This window comes from Meles meles, chromosome X, assembly GCF_922984935.1.
Source record: "Meles meles chromosome X, mMelMel3.1 paternal haplotype, whole genome shotgun sequence".
NCBI lineage: Eukaryota > Metazoa > Chordata > Mammalia > Carnivora > Mustelidae > Meles > Meles meles.
This window is the reverse complement of record NC_060087.1, coordinates 20,729,261-20,752,470: the sequence shown is the minus strand read 5'-3', so window position 1 is coordinate 20,752,470 and position 23,210 is coordinate 20,729,261. Positions and strand designations below refer to the sequence as shown.

General features: G+C 39.2%; 1 protein-coding gene across 1 annotated transcript in view; it reads right to left on the bottom strand.

Moving 5' to 3' along the window:
* Nucleotides 1-23,210, bottom strand: part of POLA1 (DNA polymerase alpha 1, catalytic subunit) — a 304,615-nt gene that overhangs the window by 59,718 nt on the left and 221,687 nt on the right. Inside the window, exon 36 of the mRNA XM_045996009.1 lies at nt 12,034-12,130. Coding sequence (XP_045851965.1) covers nt 12,034-12,130 — 97 coding nt within the window. The remainder of the gene's footprint in view (nt 1-12,033; nt 12,131-23,210) is intronic.

Sequence of the window (23,210 nt, the reverse complement as noted above, 5' to 3'; positions counted from 1 at the left end):
TCTGCAGGGAGCCTGCTTCCTCCTCTCTCTCTCTGCCTGCCTCTCTGCCTACTTGTGATCTCTGTCTGTCAAATAAATAAATAAAATCTAAAAAAAAAAAAAAAAAAAAAAAAAAGTCAGGGTTGCGGGCGCCTGGTTTGAGCCGCTGCCTTCGGCTCAGGTCACGATCTCAGGGTCCTGGGATCGAGTCCCACATCGGGCTCTCTGCTCAGCAGGGAGCCTGCTTCCCTCTCTCTCTCTGACTGCCTCTCTGCCTACTTGTGATCTCTCTCTGTCAAATAAATAAATAAAATCTTTTTAAAAAAAGTCAGGGTTGCTTCCCTTTGATAATGATAAAAAATTTAAAGAATTACAGAGGGTGATAAAACATGCCAGTTTATAGGAAAAGCAAGAAAACAAAGCAAAGCAAAACAAAACAGAACCCTGTCAATTTAAACATTACGTCATTTTAAAAATCAAATTGCACTGTAGTCAAAGTATAAGCAAAAACATAGCTTTTAACCATTAAAGACTATTCTGGAATAGCACATGCAACTGGTAAAAACCAAAATCAAAGCAAAAGACTAAGAAGATGCAGGAGAGTTAATTCCTATCTCAGTGGAGGGAATATAAGCACTTCTGAGAAGAAATGTTAAGACACAACCGAGTTAAGACAATTAAGAAATGATGGAGACATTAAATTCAGGGCTAGGTCAATGAGCAAAGATGCCCAAGAGGAAAAGAGTATGCAATTTATTTTAAAAAGATTTTATTTATTTATTTGAGAGAGAGAGAGAACATAAGCAGAGGAGGAACAGAGGGAGAGGAACTAGTAGACTCCATGCTAAGTGTGTAGCCCAACATGGGGCTCCATCTCACGACCCTGAGGATCATGAGTCACCCAGGCACCCCTGGGTATGCAATTTAAAAATAATCCCAGATGGTTAGAGAAAAATACAACTCAGATCAAATCTACTTAAATCCCAAATATCTCTGAGAGCTTGAGACAGTTACGGATGACTATATATCCTCTAATTTACTTGAAGCAAGTGGGGCTGCTGGTTTTTTTTTTCTTTCTTATTTCTTCACTGACTTTTAAGAAAAAATATCACATTTATTACAAATTTGAGCTGGTATAAAAAGGACACAAATTCGGTAACTGATAAAACGACAAAGTGCTTCCTTAGAACTATTTAAGAAAAAAAAAAGGAACGTTCTCTGCTTCTAAGACTACAGACCTTTTAATGTTGAAGGTTGCATTTTTAAAAGAAGTAACTGATTATACATTATAAGTAGCTGATCCAACACATTTCCAGTAAAAAGCACTAATTTTGAGGGGAAAATTTAGTACAACTATATCTAACCCCAATTGTTTTATGTCATGTTATAACAGATTATTATAGATGTTACACAAATACTGATAATTTAATAATCCTGAAACTTATAGTACATTTTATCATGATACTTAAAGGATCTACTTTCTTCTCTGCTATGAGTATTATAAGCTCTTTCTCCTAATTAATCTGCAATTAATTCAACCAACCTCCAATTAGTCTTCTACAACATTACCCTACTTAGACAATAAAGCCGTCTCTAGACTGGGTTTTAAACCTGGGCTAAAATAGACTCCTACAGACCAAAAATGGTTCTGGGATTTCTCTTTGTAGTGTAATTTAGATGTCATATCTAATTTGCTGTCATGACTATTGTTTCACTGTGCAATTTGTATGTCGTTTTGAATGGTAAAGGCATCATAGCTTTATTGAATTAAACCTTCTGTCTTTATTTAGGGTCTGATGTTACATGTTTGTGCGTATATGTTTATGTCTCAAAAGCTGCTCCTGACATCAAGCAGTGGTAGAAAAAGATTGTGCTCTTTTGATATGTTTTCTCCTATCTCAGTAAATACAAACACAGACTGGAAAAAAAGCCCTCTTCAAACTAAACAAACAATTTTAAATAGTAATAATGACATTATTATTATTTCGCTTTGAGAGACAGAGATCGCTAAATAAGCCTGCACTTTAAGGAATTACAGAAGGTCTAGCTATTTTATAATCTAAATTCCTTGACTCTCAATTCTGTTAATCAATTCTTTCCTAAGAAAAAAACTCCCCTTTCCATTGACTGTCTGAAACACAAGATATTATTTTTACAATTCGATAATCACAAAGAAATTCAAAATTCTCCTTGGCTTTAATTCCTAAGGAACAAAGGCCATTTTACTTATATCACAATACTCAGTTTTGTGTTGGTCTGCCTGTAATTGTCCTTCTTATCCTGGTCTGTGCGTTCAAGTTCTAAACTAAAGTCAGGACTAAGATTAAACGTGGAAAGTCTTCCAGGAGACCACTGGAATAGCCTTTTAAATAATTTTTAGTGCATGAAATTTCATAAAGTTTTTACTAGATAATTACACTTCCTGATTTTGTAATTAGTGGAAGTACATGCAATTACATAATAATTATGATAGTAATTACGTAATTAAGATGTATAATTATGTAGTAAAAAACATCATGGAAATAAAACTATCTACTGTGTAAGCACAATACATTTTAAAAGTAAATTCGCTAGCTCAACTGTTTAAAAATACTTTTCTTCAAAATAAAGTGATTAGCTCACATTATGGTCTAACTGCCTGAAAATTGTTTAATATTTTTTCCTTCATTGGTGATAGAAGTATATTTTTTAAAAGTACACGAGAAAAATCTTACTGGGTTTTTCCTACCCTCAACACTCAAAAAATGACAATGTTTTGCAAATGAGGACCATCGACCACAAAACAGTCACACAGATCCTACAACATCAGTACCCTCCTTTGCACTGCTGTACTTACTACAAAAGGGACAAGGAACCTGCCCATTGAAAAGATGTAATAGGAAAGGGTTTCATAAAACTAGTAATATATCTGTTATCATAGAATGCCTGTAAGTCCATATGTACATAAAAGTGCAAAACGTGGAGTCCCTATTTACAGAAATGGGCTCAAAGAAAAGGAACGTTATCAGAATCCACAAGTTCGCCGCTCAAATATATGGTAACTTTCATATAGTACTTTAGCTATCTTAAAGAAGATGACAGAAAATGTACAGAGACAAGACACTTCCACTTATGGGCAAAGCAACTATGGTGACAATTTCCTGGAAAATGTAGTTTCTCTTCTGTCACCTTGCAAGGTCATCTTTAGTTAAAAAACAAAACAAAAATTGGGGCACCTGGGTGGCTCAGTGGGTTAAAGCCTCTGACTTCGGCTCAGGTCATGATCCCGGGGTCCTGGGATCGAGCTCCGCGTTGGGCTTCCTGCTCAGTGGGCAGCCTGCTTCCTCCTCTCTCTCTGCCCACCTCTCTGCCTACTTGTGATCTCTCTCTGTCAAATAAATAAATAATCTTTAAAACAAAACAAAACAAAACAAAAACTAAGTAGGCAGCACTGAGAGAGAAAAACAAAGCAGTATGAAACTCCATGCTGCCACTGGAAAATTATCAATGTTGTCATTCTTGTACTGAGCCTAAAAATCGAACAGAAAGATCAGCAACACGAGGAAAAGTAAATTCCAAAGTAAACTGTATAGTAGCAAAATGTAAGAAATAGAATCTTGCTTTCAAGTAAAAAAAAAATCTAGTTCAAAGCCTTGAAGTCTTTACAAACATGTTAGACCAATGCTGTAACGAGGCCCAGAATGTAGCGCTGGGCGCCGGCCACTCCACGCACATACAGAAGGGCCCCGAGAGAATTGGAGGTAGAATTGCACTCCTGTTCTTTTACCAGCCACTGATCCTGCGAAGCTAAAAGCCATTTTGAAAATCTTAACTGACTTTTCCTTTACTTTTCTTCTTACTTAGTTAAGAAGAAACAAAGCGGAAGAACTCGGGCTTTGGTGTTTGTTTTTGTTTTTGTTTTTTGCCCCCCTCCTTGCCCTTGTCAGGCCACTCCATTTTAAAAGCTTAATCACAGAATGTATTTCAAACGACCAGACTGGCATGCCAGTTCGACCATAAACCTGGGAAGCATTCTGTAGTTTGCATATTTGTAATCATAAAGGCTTGCCAAAAGTATGGCCCTAACCAACCAATGAATAAAATGGGACTAGGCCTTAGTTGTTAAGAGCGAAGAATGTCTTCTATCAGTGCTTCTCAAAATTTAACGTGCCTAGGTGTCACCTGGGAATCTTGTTAAAATGAATGCAGATGCTGAAGCAGAAAGTCTGGGGAGGACCTGATATTTTGCATTTCTAACAAGCTCCCAGGTGATGCCTATGCTGCTGGTATACTGATCACATTGTAGCACGGTCTTTGGTTTGACTTGCGAAAAAAAATGCACAGAGAAAAAGTGGATCTGGGTTCTTCTGTATGGTATTTTCTCCCTCAACTACTAAATTATTGGAATAATTATTTCAAGTTCTGTAAAACATGTATTTGTAAAATTTCAGTGTTTATAATTTGTTTCTTCCTACAAAATCAGTACATGCTCAGATTATATAACTAAGAAAGTACATACAAGTATAAAGGAGCATTACCTCTAATTCACCCAGAGATGACAACTGTGAACTATTCCAGTGTTTCTTACTAATTGTTCTACCGGGCATACAAGCTGCAGGTTAGTATCATAATGGTTACTCAGTGTTGGACTTTAACACATTGTTAGTATTTCCCTAAATCATTAAAGATTAAAAGTAAGTAGTGTCTAATAACATCAGGAACAACCCTTCTCAGAAGGTCAGGGTTGTATGAAGCACTTTTTCTATTATCAAAATTCTTTATGTGTTTCTACAACCACTTAATCATAAACAAGAGAGGTAACTATCTTCTGAATTGCTGTATTAGTCTCCTATGATGAAAGTTCACTTCAACTAATTAAAGGGATAGTTAAAAAAAACCCACCTCGAGTCATTTTTTTATTTGTAAGAAAATGAAACAAAAGGAAAATGGAGTTTGTAAAAGTTACTGATTTCAAAATTCATTTTTCTAAAAATTTTTTTCACAATTATAAAAAATGGGATTTAAAGAAGGGTGGCTAGGAGCTTAATTGAACTTCTCCCTTTTATATGTATCTGGCAGGTGTGAATTGTTTTGTGTGTGTGCCTTAACTGTTTTTAGTTACTGAAAAAGAGAAAAGGCTCATTTCTAAAATTTGACAACAATTTTTTCAGGAGGATCATGGGCTTTAAAAAATGGTACAAGAAGAATTGGTCCAGACAGTGTCTCTGACACAGCCTTCTCTTTAATGCCTTGCGAGGATTTAACAAATTAAATTCTAAGACTGTCAACTGACTTAGAAAGAACTCCAGCTCTTTGTTTTTATTTCAGTACTTCCAGTGATAATCAGACTCTCCAGATTTCACTTCAGTAGTTCAGGACAATAGGGGAAATTCTCAACACTGAAAAGGGATCTGTCTTGATACCTTCAGAAATCTCCAAATTCCCAAAGACATTAAAAAGCATTTAATTTCTTCCATAAAACTCTCATTTTCTTGCTTAAAAAACACATCACTTTTTCTTAGATTCCTTCACTTCTCAGTACTAGCTGATGTCTCTCTTTTGGGTCTTCATTTCCTATGAGGTAATACAATTATTACTACATTTCATGGGTGTAACTATTTAGCTGAGGGTAAGCAGAGAACAGGACCCCGTGGTAGTGTGGGTGAGGAGCAGTCAGTTCGGCTCATGACATTCTTTTGATTCAGTTCAAATTTGGCAAATTTGGCATCAACAAAACGAGAGACACAATGCATTTGTCTTCAGTGTAACTTGCAAAGAGCTCAAACAGATACCAAATCTGAAAACGTCTAACGAACTTTGGTTACATTAATTTATGGCACACCTGAGTCAAGCCAAGCAATACAGGAAGATCTAGAATTTTTAATGCACATTGCCCTCCTTTCATGGACAAAATTACCTCCTAGGGCTAACTGCTCCAATATCCTTGAAACTGCTTGTGTGGTCTTATTTTCTACTAAAAATTCATTCAATGAAAATTTAGTGAGCTGGCCCCATGGGAAAAGTGCAGATAAACAAGATACAACCCTCTGCTTCAATGAACTCGGTGGAAAAGAAAGTCAAATAAAACAATTCAGGATAAGTTCTGTGAGAAGGGCACTTAAAGGGTGCAATGGGAATGCAAAGGAAGGAAGCGCGTATTACGTAACTCAGTCTCTTCATCAATATAATGGGGGACAATCCGCTGCCATCTCACAGCGCTGTTGTGAGGACCGTGAGAAGGGAAGTGAATGAGATTTCACCTCGCTGACAGGAGTGTAGGAGCAGAGCAACCATGACGGGCGCTGCTTAGTGGACTATGGCCACCCACATCCCTTGGCAAGAAACAGGGGTGACCTGAAGAACAGTCCTTCTAGGCCTAAAGAGACTCCACTGAGAAACTGGACTTCCTGACAGATGCTTTTCATAAGGCTAAGGCTACAGCACCATCTTTTTGCTAAACTTTATGCTTTAGCTCCAATTCCTGTCTTCAACAGAGTCCTAAAACCTTGGTGTTTCAATTTTGACAGAGACAAACACAATGTGTAGAAAGAGGTTATGGAAAAACTCACCAAGAAGACCATCTGTTACGGGCTGAATTGTGCCCCACCTCCCACCAAATATTACTGTGGGGGGTGGTGGTGGTAGTGGTGGTTGAAATCGTAACCTCCGTACTTCCAAATGTGAATATATTTGGAGACAGGATCTTTAAAGAGGGAATTATGTTAAAATGAAGTCACCGGGGTGGTTCCTAAACCAATAGGACTGGTGTTCTTGTAAGAAAAGATCAGGACACAGATGTGTACAGAGGGAAGACCACGTGAAGACAGGGAGAAGATGGCTGTCTACAAACCATGGAGATGGGCCTCAGAAGAAACCAATCCTGCTGACACCTTGATCTTGGAACTCTAGCCTCCAGAACTGTCAGGAAGTACATTTCTGTTGTTTACGCCACCCAGTCTGTGGTATGTTGTTATGGGAGGCATTGCAGACTAATATAGCATCCTACTACAAATAGCTGACAGGGAGTAAGAAGAGATAAGCATCTGGGAAGAGAACAGGAACAGAAAAAAAGTTTTGTTTTGTTTTAGGAATATGGTAAAATCAAACACTAATGTTAAAAGGCAATTTGTGCTCAGGAGAATAAAAAGAAAAGCTATAGACCGAGGGCAAATATTTACAAAAGACATATCTGATAAAGGACCATTATCTGAAACATACAAAGAACTCTTTCTTTTTTTAAGGGAGGGGAGGAGTAGGGGGAGAGAAAAAATCTTAAGCAGGCTCCATGACCAGCATGGAGTATACCCAGTAGCACTGAAATACACATAAATACATAATTTATCTGTATCTATACATATGTATAGATACAGATACACATAACATATCTCGGGAGCAAGAGAGCACAAGCAGGGGGAGCGGCAGGCAGAGGGAGAACCAGGATCCCCACTGAGCAAAGAGCCCTGTTGCAGGGCTTGATCCTGAGCCACCCAGGCATCCCTACAAAGAATTCTTAAAACACTACAAATAATAAAAAAACAAACCCAATTAAAAAAAATGAGCCAGGGCGCCTGAGTGGCTCAGTGGGTTAAAGCCTCTGCCTTCAGCTCAGGTCATGGTCTCAGGGTCCTGGGATCAAGGCCCACATCGGGGCTCTCTGCTCAGCAGGGAGCCTGCTTCCCTTCCTCTCTCTCTGCCTGCCTTTCTGCCTACTTGTGATCTCTGTCTGTCAAATAAATAAATAAATAAAATCTTTTAAAAAATTAAATTAAAAAAATTTTTAAAATGAGCCAGAGACACCTCACCAAAGATATACAAATGGCAAATAAACATATGAAAAGATGCTCCACATCATACGTCGTCAGGGAAATGCAACTTAAAACAGGGAGATACCAGGGCGCCTGGGTGGCTCAGTCAGTTAAGTGTCCAACTCTTGATTTTGGCTCAGGTCATGATCTCAGGGTTGTGAGATCTCAGGCTGTGAGACTCGTTGTCAGCCTCCTCACTGGGCATGGTGCCTGCTTGGGATTCTCTTTCTCCTCCTCCCTCTGCCCCTCCCAGCGCTTGTGTTCTCTCTCTCTCAAATAAATAAATCTTAAAAAAAAAAACTTTAAAAATGTGGTACATCCAAATAATGGAATATTATTCAGCATTAAAAAGTCCGGAAAAGGCACAGAAGATACTTCAAATGCATCTTACTAAGTGGAAGAAGCCTATCTGAAAAGGCTACATTCCACAGGATTCCAAATATATGACATTCTGGAAAAGGGCAAACTATAAAGACAGTAAAAAGATCAGTGACTGGCAGGGGTTAGTGGGGAAGGAGAGATAAGTGGGGTGAGCACAAAGGAATTTAGGGCAGTGAAAATACACTATGATGCTACAATGGTGGATACATGTCATTATGGATTAGTCTAACAGATGTCCAACAGCAAGAGTGAACCCTAAGGTAAACTGCGGACTATACATGATAACACTGTGTCAACGTAGCTTCATCAACTGTAACAAATGTGCCACTCTGGTGGGGGGTGTTGACAATGAGGGAAGCTAGGAGCAGGGGGTACACATGAAATCTCTGTACCTTCCATTCAATTTTGCTGTGAACCTAAAACTGCTCTGAAAAATAGTCTACTAAAAACAAAGGGAGCCTTGGTTAGTGGCTCCCCTTCTTTGCTTCCATAACAATTCGACCAGATTGGTGGCTTATCACACCTTGCTGCCCAGGCCGTCTCCGATAGACTGTAAGCTCCTCCAGAGCAGGGACCGTTGGTCATCTTAGTTCCTCTAACATCTGGGATGGCACTCAACACGTAATTGAAAATATGTATGCACTGTTTTTACCATTGCCGAATAAACAAATTAAAAAGTTCAGGTGAGAAAACCAAGAGACTCTGCTCCTGCAGACTTTATTTAGTCAACTGGGACAAGATTTGAATGGATTCATGTCTCCCCCAAACTGCTCACTTATCCCTACTCTGGCCAAGGCCCCATGGGATGAGGTAGTCAAATGGGACCATTTTGTGATGCCATTGTGGAAATGGATTTTTACTTCATACATTGCCACTAGGTTTCTCTAAAACTGCCTTTGGAACTATTATGCCATCTGTGTAACATTCTGGAGCAGTTACAATAATAAAGCCAAAGTCTTACAGAAATAAGATTTTTAAAATGTTATGTAGTTACAGTGAATATGCAGTAAACACTTCACCAAAGTGAATAACAGTCCTTTAGCATTTTAAAGGTAAGGAAAAATACCAAATGGGGTTAATTCACATTATGGACTAATGGCCCATAAACTTTCGTTTGAAAGCAAAGCACAGGAAAAAGCTCTCATAAGAGCTACTTTTTAACCATAAAAACAAACTTCTTTCAAATAATTTGTGACTTTTCCAAGTCAAATGGCCAAGTGTCAAACAAAAATTAAAGCCACCATCCAGTTACAACCTTTAAAACATGGGTTTTACAAAGGGAAGTGGTAAAACAGTTTTAGGGAACTGTTGTTTGTTTATATTGTTACATTGTTGTTGTTTACGGACAGTAAAGAAGAGTACACAGTAAATACTTCACATGCCAAATCCAGGGCACTTGGTGACAAATAACACTTAGACTCCATTCTCAATAATGTAACTGTGTGTAATGGTTGTCGCTCTTCACAAGACTCCCGATGTAACATCTACTGGTGTTCTGGCCTTGGTCCAAACTAAATAAATATATTTGTCCTCCAGTTCCAAGAGATTTTCAATTTTTTTTTTTTTTTTTGAGGCTGGGGATGGGCAGAGGGAGAGGGAGCGGGAGAGAGAGAATCTCAAGCAGACTGAGCCCATAGCGGAGCTCAAACTCAGGACCCTGAGATTATGACCTGAGCAGAAATCAAGAGTCAGACTTAACCAACTGAGCCACCCAGGCGCCCCACCCCAGTTGATTCTTAAAGGGGAACTTATCAAATGTCACTTGGAAGTAAATTTCTTATCTTGGAATACAGATAGGCACCACCCAGAGTTTCAGCTTATATCCCCCTCCTAAAAAGTACCCTAATACCTCTTAACGTTACTGAGTGATCTGTAAATACCCTGAGCAGGTAAATTTCAACTAATCCACTCATTCCTAAAGTGCAACTTATGAATAATAAATAAGAAGGAAGCTAAAAGGGAAAACAGTTTCATAATTAAAATTCCCTAAATAAAATGAAAGGTTCTTGGAACATTTCATGAAGTTCCTTCAGTGACACATACATTTAATCTTTCTCTTAGTTTATTTCCTTTAGCCTTCTGACATGTACAAGAACCTGTAACTCACACATAGTGCCATTATGACCCTGAACTCCTAGATAGCGTACTTATTAGAAGCAAATGACAAAAAAAGCATTCCAGCTCTTAAACTTGTGAAAGAGAACTACAGTAAATTGTGTGAGGGTATAGATACTGTCAAGACTTCCCCCCTTTTTGCCAAGTTAAGAAGCTTCTAAGTAGCTATTCTATTCCCTCTTATTCTCTGGGAGAGCAATGTGCACTCCTGTAAAAGGCCGGAGTAAGTCTCCAGTGACTTTCCAGATCACTTCACCGTGTCTCCAAGACTCAATGGACTTTTTGAAAATGGCTGATCATCAAAGGCTGATTCAGCCGCCTCAGCTAAAAATTTTGGAGATGTTTGGAAGAGAAGTCCATCCCCTAGCAGTCTAAGATATCTAGCGAACAATCTGAAATGGCTAGATTCAGAAAAAAGTAAAGGGTGAACAACTTCTAACTAATATACTGATTCCCATAAAGAGGTAACAAAACAGACAGAAACAACATATTCATAAAAGAATCTGTACACAATTCTCTCAACTCATGCCTTTAAGGAAATGCCCTTCAGGTTAAAAGAGAAAAAACTATTAATGATCCTGTAAGTAAACATGGGCCAGACATGAGCCATGAACAGAAGTTCAAAAAAAAAAAAAAAAACTCAGTTATTAATGAAAAGAAGAAATTTTTCCTTCACATTACATAAATTTTACTAATTCACAGAAAATATGCTGTATGTAGCCCAAGTTCTTGGTGAATATCCAAAACCATGAAACTAATATTTGAATCAACTCCTCCATCAGTCAATAAACTGTTTTATATCCAAGGACAACAAAACGAATTAAGTCAAGACCTTTTAAAAATAATTTTTAGCCTATCTTGTAGATGGAAAAAACTGGTCAATTATGACTAGAACTGAAACCAGTTAAGACCAAGTCAAGGGCAGCATGGAGATTCTTACGGGGGGAAATCCAGCAGTGTTTTGAGGTTTCTTTATATCCTTAAGGCTACTTCCAGCCTTAATACTGACCAACAAAATGTTGAATCAATATTCGCTGACAAACAACATAAACAATCTGCAGGTAACTAATAAGAAAAATGTGTAAATTTTCCTTTTTAAGTTTTTTTTTTTTAAACAGGTCATAGAGAAGTTGTCAGTGTGATTTTCAGCTAGAAGGAAAAAAAAACGTGCACTTTTCATGATATTTTCAAATACTTTGTTATGTAACAAAGCTTTCCCCAGACCCATTAAACTCCACAGTGCCGGCAGGTCCTGCGTGAGGGTTACAGGCAGCACCCAATCATCTGGGCAAAGGTGCAGATACACTCTCTTAGGATGGAGTTAATAAAAGAACTCCACCCCATGCCTCTCTTTCAAAACCAACCTAGGCTTTTAGAGAACAGCAGAGACACACTCCAGGTCTATTTTTCTGTGGTAATGTCTGGTTTTTGTAGGTCCAATGATCACGTTGCCTATGCTTACTTTATTACAATTACTAAACTCTATAGAAAATAGCATTTTCAAAATATAGCATTTAAAGAGTCCTTTTTGTACTGTTCCTCCCCCAAAGCCCTGCTTTAATAGGGAACAATGTGAGACAGGCTGAGGGGATCAAAGCTGGGGATTCCTACACCGCCGCCCCTCATGCAGGGGAAGCCTGTGCTCACAAGGGCCCCCACGGCCTGCTTCTGAGACAACGGTGTGATGCTGCGTGAACAGCCTGACAGTAGGTCTGGCTTTTATGATGCAAATTTCTACTTTAAACTCAAAGGTAATTACAGTATTTTAACGTACCTTTCTCATGATCAGTAGTAAGTTTCTCCAGTGCACAGTCCGCATCAAAAATGTACCGGTAAAAGCACAGCTGGGTGTACAGGGACTTGTCAGAATACTGCAACAGAACAGAAAATAAATGAATACTACTATTGGTGAGGGGAGTGATGGGGATCAGTCTAAACAGAGTGTATTCCCTACTCTCCTATATCAAGCAGCTTTTTTTTTTTTTAACAAGGGGGGGTGACTAAGAAGGAGAGAATCATACTAATAATTTGTCCCCCTCATATAGCATACATACCTTTCATAATTCAGAATAAATCCTGCCACTTCGATCATAGATTACTACTTGCGAAGCTGCCGACTGATTACCCCTGCTGTCAAAAAACTGATTTTGTCAAATTGCAAATTCCTATGCACCCTTGACAATTTGCACTGTTAATTGGGAAAAGTGGTACTATGCTTCCTACCCGGGACCTGTCCATGGTAGCAAGAAGTTAAACAATTTCTGAAAACTGTTTAACATATACTGCCATACTATGAGCCCAATTTTATGACAAATTCTATTGCCTTTTCCAGGGACTGGCTCACAGACATGACATGGTAAATTAAGCATAGTCTTGAGGAACATCTTAACCACTCGTTCTGTGCTAATCCTAAGTGGGCAATGTATGAACTCTGAGAAATACCAGGTGAAATGAAATAATCGAGGTTTTTGATCCCACTCACAACAAAACAAATGCTTAGTGACTTTGGCAAGTTCTAATTCAACATTAGAGGAGAAGTGGCTGAACTACTATTCATTCGGCAAACATATAATGAACAATGATATTCCTGGGGTTATCCAGAGCCACTGTGTGTTCTCCTTAAGCAACCGTCCTCACCCTGTGAGGTGAAAAACACACGCAGCCAATTCAACAGCCACAGGAAGAATTATGTGGTGAATCACATTCAAGTGCATCTCTCTTCATTTAAAACCAACTGCCCTAGGAACTTTCTTTTCTTCTTCCTATGAAGTTAAGATATTTGGGAAACCCTCATGTTGAAGGACAATGACCTAGAACTCTGATGTTTTCTTTGGGGGTAGGGGAATCCTACCAAGGTGAAACAAGTGAACTCTCAGAACTTCTCAAATGAGAAGCTCAAATAACAAACATGTTACTAGCTCTCGCTTGCTGCCTTGGAGGAACATGAAATCCAACCAGCATCGACTAAGCACCCACTGCATGCCACACTGGGCACCAGTGACAAACATACATCCAGCTAACTCATATGGAATGGTAAGCATTCCATAGAGAGATGTTGGCAGAATGAATTAATCAATGAATGACCATGACAACTAAGTCATGCAGCAGGGTCCGGTGGCACCCACAGACTAGCACGCCGCTAGGAACTTAAGGAAAACCACTACCTACAACTGGATACCAAAACAGCATTATTTTTGAAGGGAATCTCTTCGGTAACCAAGTATTCGATCCAAGGATCCGAGTTCAGTATCAATGATGAAAAACCAAAGTCAACTCAATTTGGTAGAGAAGTAACTAAAATTCAGTTATTACAGCTCAACGACTGACGTTCCTGTTAACTGCAGTACAAAATCTGTGACTAAACTGAGTATTTTAAACATCTTTGGCCATTATAAAGGGTATCTATAAATATTAGGCTGCAGGAATAACCCACATGGAGCTATTCATCAGCCAGTCTTTTTTTGTGTTCCCTCTATGAGTCTCTCTTTCTTTACCTGAACCTATTTTAAAAAGTATACACCTAAAGCCTATTTTATTTCTTATTAGCTATTCTACAATATGCATCATCATTATACTATTATACACCAGTTATTTTTAGCGAATCCTGATTACTGCTTCCTGGGGGAAAAAAAAGGAGGACGACAGCGATTAAGTTATTTGTTTAGTTTTTTAGATTCAGCAGTAATTGCTGGTACACATCTCCCTGACTGCACACATGCTGCAGGTTGAATAGAACACTGAAATTACCTCCTTCATAATAGTTTGTTTTGATAATGTATTGTGTGTCGAGATGATGAGAAACAGTTGCTGTCAATTTGATTAGCCATTATATTTTTATGTTAATTGCCATTATTGGGTCCATTCTGTTTAGTGTCACCATAGAAGCCATACAATGTTAGCATAAATAACAAATTGGAGTAAATTAGGAAGATATATTTTTGCCAATTCATTTTAATTGCCCCTCAGTCCTTCCGTTGGTTAACGCAGCTGTTGACCCATAATAAGCGCTGGGTCAATATAGCTGCTTGTCAATTCAGAAATGCAAAGTGCTGTGTTGCTGGTAATGGATATACAACAACCTTTGCCAGCCAACTGAAGCAAACGAGTGACAACCCACATGAAGGAATAAAGCGTCAGCCACGGAGTTTAGTGACCTGATATTAGTAGGCAGGCTAATTGAAAGTCACTGCCTAAATGGCTAAGGAAAATAGGGAAAAAAATGAAAAAGGAGTTATATATTTTTAAAAAATATACCAACACTTCCTGCCCTTTTGATTCCTGACATATTTTGCAATTAGTAAATTGGCTGAAAACAAAAGGCCCTGTTAGATTTTCAATGTCAAATACAATCAAGTGGTTTTAAAGAACATACATGAAATGGAGAAAACTATAGTTTAAATGAACAAGAATAACACCTACTTTTGTTTTCTTGATTTTGCACCATTAATTTGTGATCACTTGGAGGGCTTTTTTTTTTTATCATTACCATCTTTTCTCTTTTGCCTTTGATGATAAATTCTTCTAATCAAGAAACCTGACACCCTCTACTCTTCTCTGAGATGTTCAGCGGGTTTTTTTTCCCCCACACTTAAATGCTCATTTTGACTGTACAAGATTGGATGGAAAATACTTCAAGAAAATAAGATGATATTTTAACATTTCTTTCTCTCTCTAGCTTTTACTTATTGGTTTAAAATGTTCGATTTCTTGCTCTTTTCCTTGAAAATTGCACTCAACACGGTGCCTAGGTTTCTTTCAGTCTTCCTTTATACTTCGAACATCATGCACCAAAGTGGCCGATTGTGATTTAGTAAGGACAATGCTGAGCTGAAATAGCTACTGTGTATATCACACTCTGCATTCAAGTTGGATGCTTGGAGTGTTAACAGAGTAATAAGTGTGGGTTCCATACATACATGGAGGGAGGGAAGAAATTCCGCTTTGATACACCTAGCACAGAGGAGGCACTTAGCAAATATTGTGGAAGAAATGAATGGAAAAAGAAAATGTTATAATGCCGCTGGTTCTAATGCGTATTTCTAAATCCTGTAACTGGATTACATTAGAAACAATGCAAACTTCATTCTCTCTCCAAGCCAAGGTACCCTTACATGAAACGGTAGTTCTGTTTCCATTTATTTATAATCCCTGGTCTCTCCCCTGAGATTTTTGATGAGGCTCTAGATCAGTGGTCCTTCATCTGACCGCACATGAAAATCACCTGGGAGCTTAAAAAATAATGCTGATGCTCAGACCCTACCCCTGCAACAACTATCTCAGAAAGCAGGGTGGAATGCTGGAGATGAGCATTTCTAAGGGCTCCTAGGTAGTTCTGCTGGGTAGTCTGAGATGAGAACTGCTGTGCTGTATATTACCTGTACTGGAGATACTTTTAGAACCATGGACTCTTATCCCTCCAACCTGGCTTGAGATAAAGGAATTTACACTTACCAAAATAGCCTGAGAAGATTTCCTGACAACCATTTTTGAGGTAGATGCTTGCTTGTCCAAGCAAGTTATTTCAAGATTAGAATAGGACATATTTTCCGTTACATAAATACAGGCCAGTGTTAAACTTAATGTGTATTTTTTGTTGTTGAATTAAAATCTATATACCAAAAGTGCACAAAGAATAAGTGTGCAACTTGACGTGTGAAGTGAACACATCTCTGTAATCAGCACCCATAATAAGAAGCAGAGCATTACCAGCATCCCAGAGTCCTCTCCTTGTTCCCCTGCTAGCTACTCCTCATCTTCCCCACAAGGATAACAACAGACTAGCCTTAAAAAACAAAAACCAATAACTTTACGTGCATAGCATCATATAGTTTTCACTCTTTTTTTCTTCAGTTTCTTTTGCCCAACATTATGTTTGTGAGATTCACCCATGTTGTTGCATGTAAAAAGAGTTTTATTCTCATTGCCATGGAGTAGTCCACTGAATGAACAGATCACAATCTACTTAACCATTCTATGGAAGATGGATATTTAGGTGGTTTCCAGTTTTTTGTTTTTTGGCTTTTAGGAATGGTGCTGCTGTGAATACTCTTGTACATACCTTTGAAGCACGTAAGCGTATGTTTCCCTTGATTATAATACCTGGCAATGGAAATGCTGGGTCACAGGGCATGCAAATGTTCAGCTTTAGTAGCAATTGCCGAACTGTTTCCAAAGTGGGCTCAGTATTGATTTTCAACTGACTTTCTTTTGAACTGGTGTGACAACTCATGGTCTTTTATTTTAGCTTTATAAGACTGTTGTGTGGCAATGTAACCAGTATTCTCTCTCTTCCCCTCATCTGTGGGGACAGAGTAGAAGTTAGCTAAAACTACCACTTTATCAACTCAAAAATAAACATAACTTGCTCCTGAGCTGAATTCCTTGAGGTATGAAGAGTTTGGCTCACAACCCTAGAGATTATCAACAGCAAAATCTTAACCTCAAGATACCTTCCTCATACAACCTAGAACATGCAAGGCCTGCCTTCTCACATTAACTGGTATATACTCACAGAAGTTAAATCCATTTGGTTTAAGCCTCAACAATATCAATCAGGAAGGAAAATGTGCTGCCCCAATTCCCAAAATATAGCCCCAAAGTATTTTTGATGATTAAACATTCTTCTTCTACCATGAGCACACACACACACAAAAAACCTCAGCACTGACTAGAAATTTAAAATATAACAATGATACCAAACCCCATTACTGTGCAAAAGCTGAGGACAGAATTTACTCCAGACATCAGAGCATGAAGCAGACTCAGAACTCTAAATCCTGCTGGCACTGACATAGACCATAAGATACAAGTCTAGAAATGGAAAATTGCCTTACAACAGCCTTGGCTGAAAAATCCCTACTAGGGGGTGCCTGGGTGGCTCAGTCAGTTAAAAGCACCCACTTTTGACTTTGGCTCAGGTCATGATGGGCTCCACACTGGGCATGGAGCCTGCTTGGGAATCTCTCTCCCTGTGCCCTCTTCCCCCACTACAATTACATGCGTTCTCGCTCTCCAAAAAAAAAAAAAAAAAAAAAAAAAAATCCCTACTAGTACCCTCACCATCTACCAGACAGAGCTTCAATCATCAGACCTACTCAAGGGGTCTCTGCATGCCCCTCCAATGCCAGCCCAGCCCCATACCCGTCTCACTCCTTACCATCATCTGCTCCAGGCACACAGGCCTTGTGCTCCACTCCTTCCCTCCTCTGCACACTGGCCCAGGGAATTCTACCCCTCCTGGCGGGCCTATCCTTCCAGCCCTGCCTAAAGAGTCACTCACTTTCTACCTACCTCATCGGACCTCATAGTCATCAGTTTCTGGGGAGCCTGTCAAGCCTCCAGCATCTGGTTTGCTCACTTTCTACTTGACAAACCCAGCTGCCTCTCCTCAAGGTCCCAATGGTTTACCACATCCCTCTGGCCCCGATATCATATTCCAGGTAGTCCTCACTGTTTTGACCGTCCTTGTACCTCCTAGAATGTGAGCTCCAGAGGGCAGGGACTCTCTTTATTTCCCTCTGCACTGCTGGTGCCTCGGCCAGAGCCGGGAGTGTAGTTGGCCCTCAATGAATGTTTGTGGAAGGAAGGGATTCATAAACATGTCTCCCACCTCTCTCTGAGCCTCAACACGTTGCCTAATGATACAACACAAGTCCCTTGAAATGATTTCTAATATAGCCTGTGTATATCTCCCCATGACTTTGGGTTTAGATTGAATCACTCAAAGGCTAGGGTGACTTTGAACACACTGCTTAACCTATCCACACCTCAATTTTTTCATTGGTAAAATGAGGCTAATAAGCCTTGTAAAGATCATGAGATACCATATGGAAAGCACCCAACGCACAGGGAATACATGACAGATCCTGTACTTTCCCCAGCTAGTCTGTAAGTTCCCAGAGGGTCTGAATTTGTGCATGTTTGGAAAACCCAATGCCATGCCCATGATAGGTGCTCCTGAAAATTTTAACTAAGGAATATGTTTAAACTCTAGATTATGAATGCCACCTTTTTAAGAAATGCATTAAAACTGCTACTTCTCATGTTTTAGTAGAGATATGCTTTTAGAATTCTAGTACCCCTCAATTTCCATACACCTTTAAGCCTTATATAAATTATTAGTCTTGATTACAAAAGAACTGAGCCAAGCTTTCTTGCTTCCCCTGCCACTCAATTAAATTAGCTTTCTCCCCATTTTATTTGCAATATCTGCATTAACTTAGCTATTTTGCAAATATGGAAAAACAGAGGGTGAAAAAAATACTGGCTTGCCAACTCCACTGTACTTCTTTGTAAAGAAAATTATTTCCATAGGGTACAGAAATAACTTATTTGGATTACTTCAATTAGTTCTAATACAAAACATTGCCACCACTTCATTAATCAGCCGCTTGTGAGGGTTACTTTTCCAAGAAGTCTTTTTGGTAATTTGATTAGAAAGAATGGTACTGCATATTATCATCTGATTCAGTGTGTCCATCAAGCAGACAATTTACAGCGAGTTCTTGATAACGATGGGCTTAAAAAAACACACACAGCAGTTTCTTCATTTCAGAATCCTAGTCCCGTTTTTTTGGTAAAGATGAAGTTATTTTTCAAAGTCTTTGGCAACACACGTTGCTGAATAAGCATCAGGAAATATCTCAGAGCTTTAAGAAGCATTTCACTCTATTCCCCCTCCCCACAGACAACCCCCCCACGAATGATGCAGTAATTAAAACCTAATTATTATCTTCATTTTAAACAAAACCTAAAGTGAATACCAATTAATAACAACATACTAATGAGCATCTGCTGTGATGAAATTGAATATGAATGTGCTGCAAATTTCGGGTAATTTATTTTTTTTAGGGTAAGTGCCACTGGTCGCATTCTGCAGTTAGAAGATTATATAGAATGTACACCATTTTCTATCAAGTCATTCTGCACATGGCAATTTCCATCTTAGGAGATAGGGCTGGTTTTAACACTGCAGATGTTGAAATACCAAAATACTGGCCATGAGGTCTTCCCTGGAACTGAAGACAATTCTGGGACTCTACCTTGAATTTGCTGCCCTTCCTCGAAAAGTTTTTCTCTTGTTAAATGTCATATTTCTAGGTTAATCCCATGCCTCCCCCCGAAACTCAAAACACTTGAATTTGTCCCCTGTCCTACATATAATCATGTATAAATACCATGATAAAATTTGAATACAAATTTCAAACCAGAAGAAACAATAATATAGAAATGAAGGTTTGTAAGGTAATTGGGATTCCACTGGAACCTTAAGTTGGCCTAGAAACATTTATTTATGCATAGGCAGGAGAAACCCTTGAAATCTGGAAACACTGAGGTAGTCAACTGTGTTCAGATTAACTAATGTCATTAATATCACATCAAGAAGCAAAATGTGGAGACCAAACGACGTTCTTCTAGATCACAGTTTTAACCTGCTGATCTAGAACATGACTGGATCATGTTCCACTTGCACACCTCCCAGGCTTCTCTAAATGTCTGATTTCATTGATTAAAGTATGTATATTCATTGTAAAAAATTCAAAATAGGCACATTCACATGTACTATACACAAAATCTTAAGATATTTAATGCTCCACCATATTAACTGGTGCTCTAAGAAACAACAACAACCAAACAAATGTTATGAAGTTAAAACAGACATCTATATTGATAAAAACATTCATTTGTTTTACATATGGCCATTCTGCATGAGTGTGGGTAAAAGGGCTTCCTGGATTAGGTAATTTCTAGGGTTTCTTTCCAGGCTTAAACTAGACTGAAAGTTACAACTTGTTTTTCACAAAAGCAGCCACTGGTCCTTCCCTGGCACATCCACCCAAATATATCTACCTTATTAAAATTTAAGTTCTCTACCATTTTTCACCCCGCCAACAAAATATAAGCAAAATGGACATCTATAATGCTTGTCTAGCTTTCTAGTATCTTTTTTTTTAAGATTTAATTTTATTTATTTGAGAGAGAAAGTGTGTGTGCAGGCATGACAGAGCAGCAGACAGAGGGAGAAGCAGACTTCCTGCTGAGCAAGAGGCCCAATGTGGGACTCAATCCCAGGACCCTGGGATCATAACCTGAAGCAAAGGCAGATGCTTAATCGACTGAACCACCCAGGAGCCCCGGCTTTCTGGTAAAGGTCTATGATGAACACTATCAAGTTACTAAAATAAATGTACATGGCTACTATAAATGAACAGACTTAACATTTAGGATGAAGATTTGGCCTTGTAATTTGACATTGATGTTAAGGTAAACTCTGGCTTAGTTAATAACTTAGAACAAGTCCTGCCTCAGATGGAAAACTAGCACAAGAGAGTCATATCCAACCCAGGCCACAGGATGTTAGCCAAAGTCAGCCTACCTTGACACCAGCAGTCACCTGAACTGATCAGAAAGACTAGTGTTCATTCATCCAACAGCCCAAGGATCTACCATATGCCAGGTACTGTTCTAGCTGCTAAGGCTACATCAGAGAAGGAGAGAAACAGTGTAAGATCATAGGAGCTTAGAGTCTGGTATGGGTATGTCTTCTACCAACACTGTATTGCAGTCAACTGTGGACATTTTCATTTATCTACCTCCTCCTCATGTCAACCACTCTTAATGGCATTTTTACCTTCCATTTTCTAACAGCATTATTTGTATTTTAGTTTTTTTTTTAAAGATTTTTAAAAATTTATTTGACAGACAGAGATCACAAGTAGGCAGAGAGGCAGGCAGAGAGACAGAGGAGGAAGCAGGCTTCCCGCCGAGCAGAGAGCCCGATGCGGGGCTCGATCCCAGGACCCTGTGTTCATGACCTGAGCTGAAGGCAGAGGCTTTAACCCACTGAGCCACCCAGGCGCCCGGGTTTTAGTTCTGATGCATGCCAAGAGGTCTTTGATAAGTATATTCATTTTATCATGCATGTCCCTTACATTTGTATAGTGCGCTAAGCTCTTTAAAGTATTTGATGCTTATAACAAGCTCTTTGAGGTAGGAGGAAACTAGAATTACTTGCTTTATTTTACAGAGCTCAACAAGGTGGAGTCATCAGTTCACAATTCCAGATCTGGTCAGTGAATGGGGTAGTTACCATCAGTTTGATAATCTCTTAGAAAAACAAGTAGAGTCCAAAGGAGAATAATGGTTCAGAAGCAGGATCAAGAAGGCTATGGCAGGGAGTTTGACATGGGGTGCAATCCCAGGAACCCAAGATCAAGACCTGAACTGAAGGCAGATGCTTAACCAACTGAGCCGCCCAGGCGCCCTGACATCTCACATCTTGGTGTGAAATGCTGGTGGAGGATTACTTGAGATAAAAATGTTAAGTCCAGGGGCACCTGGGTGGCTCAGTGGGTTAAACCCTCTGCCTTCAGCTCAGGTCATGATCCCAGGGTCCTGGGATCGAGCCCCGCATCGGGCTCTCTGCTTGGCTGGGAGCCTGCTTCCTCCTCTCTCTCTGCCTGCCTCTCTGCCTACGTGTGGTCTCTGTCTGTCAAATAAATAAATAAAATCTTAAAAAAAAATGTTAAGTCCATATAGACATGCTATTTAAAATTGGCAGAGACTTCCTGAATGCTATGATTGAGTTAAATCACACTATGCTGAAGTAGAGGCTTAATGAAGTTTAGCATAACATATTAATATCCATTTGACACTTTCTAGTTTTCAGATCAATCTCCCTTGCATTATGCTTGCTCCCATTTTATCTTCAATAAATGAACTAGCTATTCTGATTATCTTCATTTTACAGATAAGAAGGCTGAGACTCAAAGAGGTTATGGACTTGCCCTAGGTCATGCAGCGAGTAAGTGGCAGAGCCAGGACTTGATTCCAGGTTTTCAGTGTCCAAGCCCCTTGATCTTTTTAATATGTCACTTTTCATTCATACACTTGCAACTGTGTCATTCTCTGTGTTAATCAGTTCCTTTGTGGCTAGTTTTCGGCCTGAAATACTTGCTTCGCGTACCAGAGCAGCAGTCTCCGGTACCCACCCCGTTTCAGGCCATGAGTCAAAATGACTGAAGCACAGGGCCAACGCAAAGGGTACTGGCCTGGGGGCTGGAGGTAAAAGCTGAATGGATAGTGAGCACGCCAAATAAAAGGCTTCTTGGTGTGTACCCACTGTTATACTGGGCACCTGCTGTTTAACCATTATTGATTTAATTTTGTAATTTTTGTTCACCTTCATTCTGAGTTGCACCTTTTAGAAACTGTGCCTTTGATTGGAAAGATGTCAAATGTGAGTTCTCTTTTTAAAGATACATTTATTTATTTATTTATGTATTTATTCATTGAGAGAGAGACAAACAGGGAGACAGGGAGACAGGGAGAGAGCACGCTTGAGTAGGAGGAAGGGCAGAGGCAGCAGGAGAGAACCTCAGACTCCCGGCTAAGCATGGAGCCGAGACCCTGAGATCATGACCTCAGCTGAAATCAAGAGTCGGATGCTCAACCGACTGAGGCACCCAGGCGCCCCTCAAATGTGAGTTCTTAAAAGTAAAGTTTATGTTCCACACAGGCCTCTGTATGTTCACTTGAGATAACTTTCATTTGGACTTAGAAATTCTCATTAGAACATAAAAAAGCTTTCTTTTTCTCCGTGTTACCAATGAAAAAACTGAGTTGCACAGAGGCCAGGTAGACTCTCTGCTCATTTTTAAGCTGGGAGGAGAAACAACCTCAAGGCGCTATTATGAGGCCTTAATGAGATGCTATGTGTGACAAGGAGTCCCAAGTAACTGGTAGTGAGCACAGTAACTAGTAGTATAAACACTTGCCTTTGGGAAGTTCCCTGAAATCATCAACCAAGTAGGCACTTGCAAGAATTTGACTTTTCTTTTTAAATTCTGGTGTTTTAAATTTTGGCTCTTCATTTAAGAGCCAAGTCTAAACGATATACTCCTATAGTTCTAAATAAAGTCGTTGATGATGTAAGCAAGTGATTCACAAGAA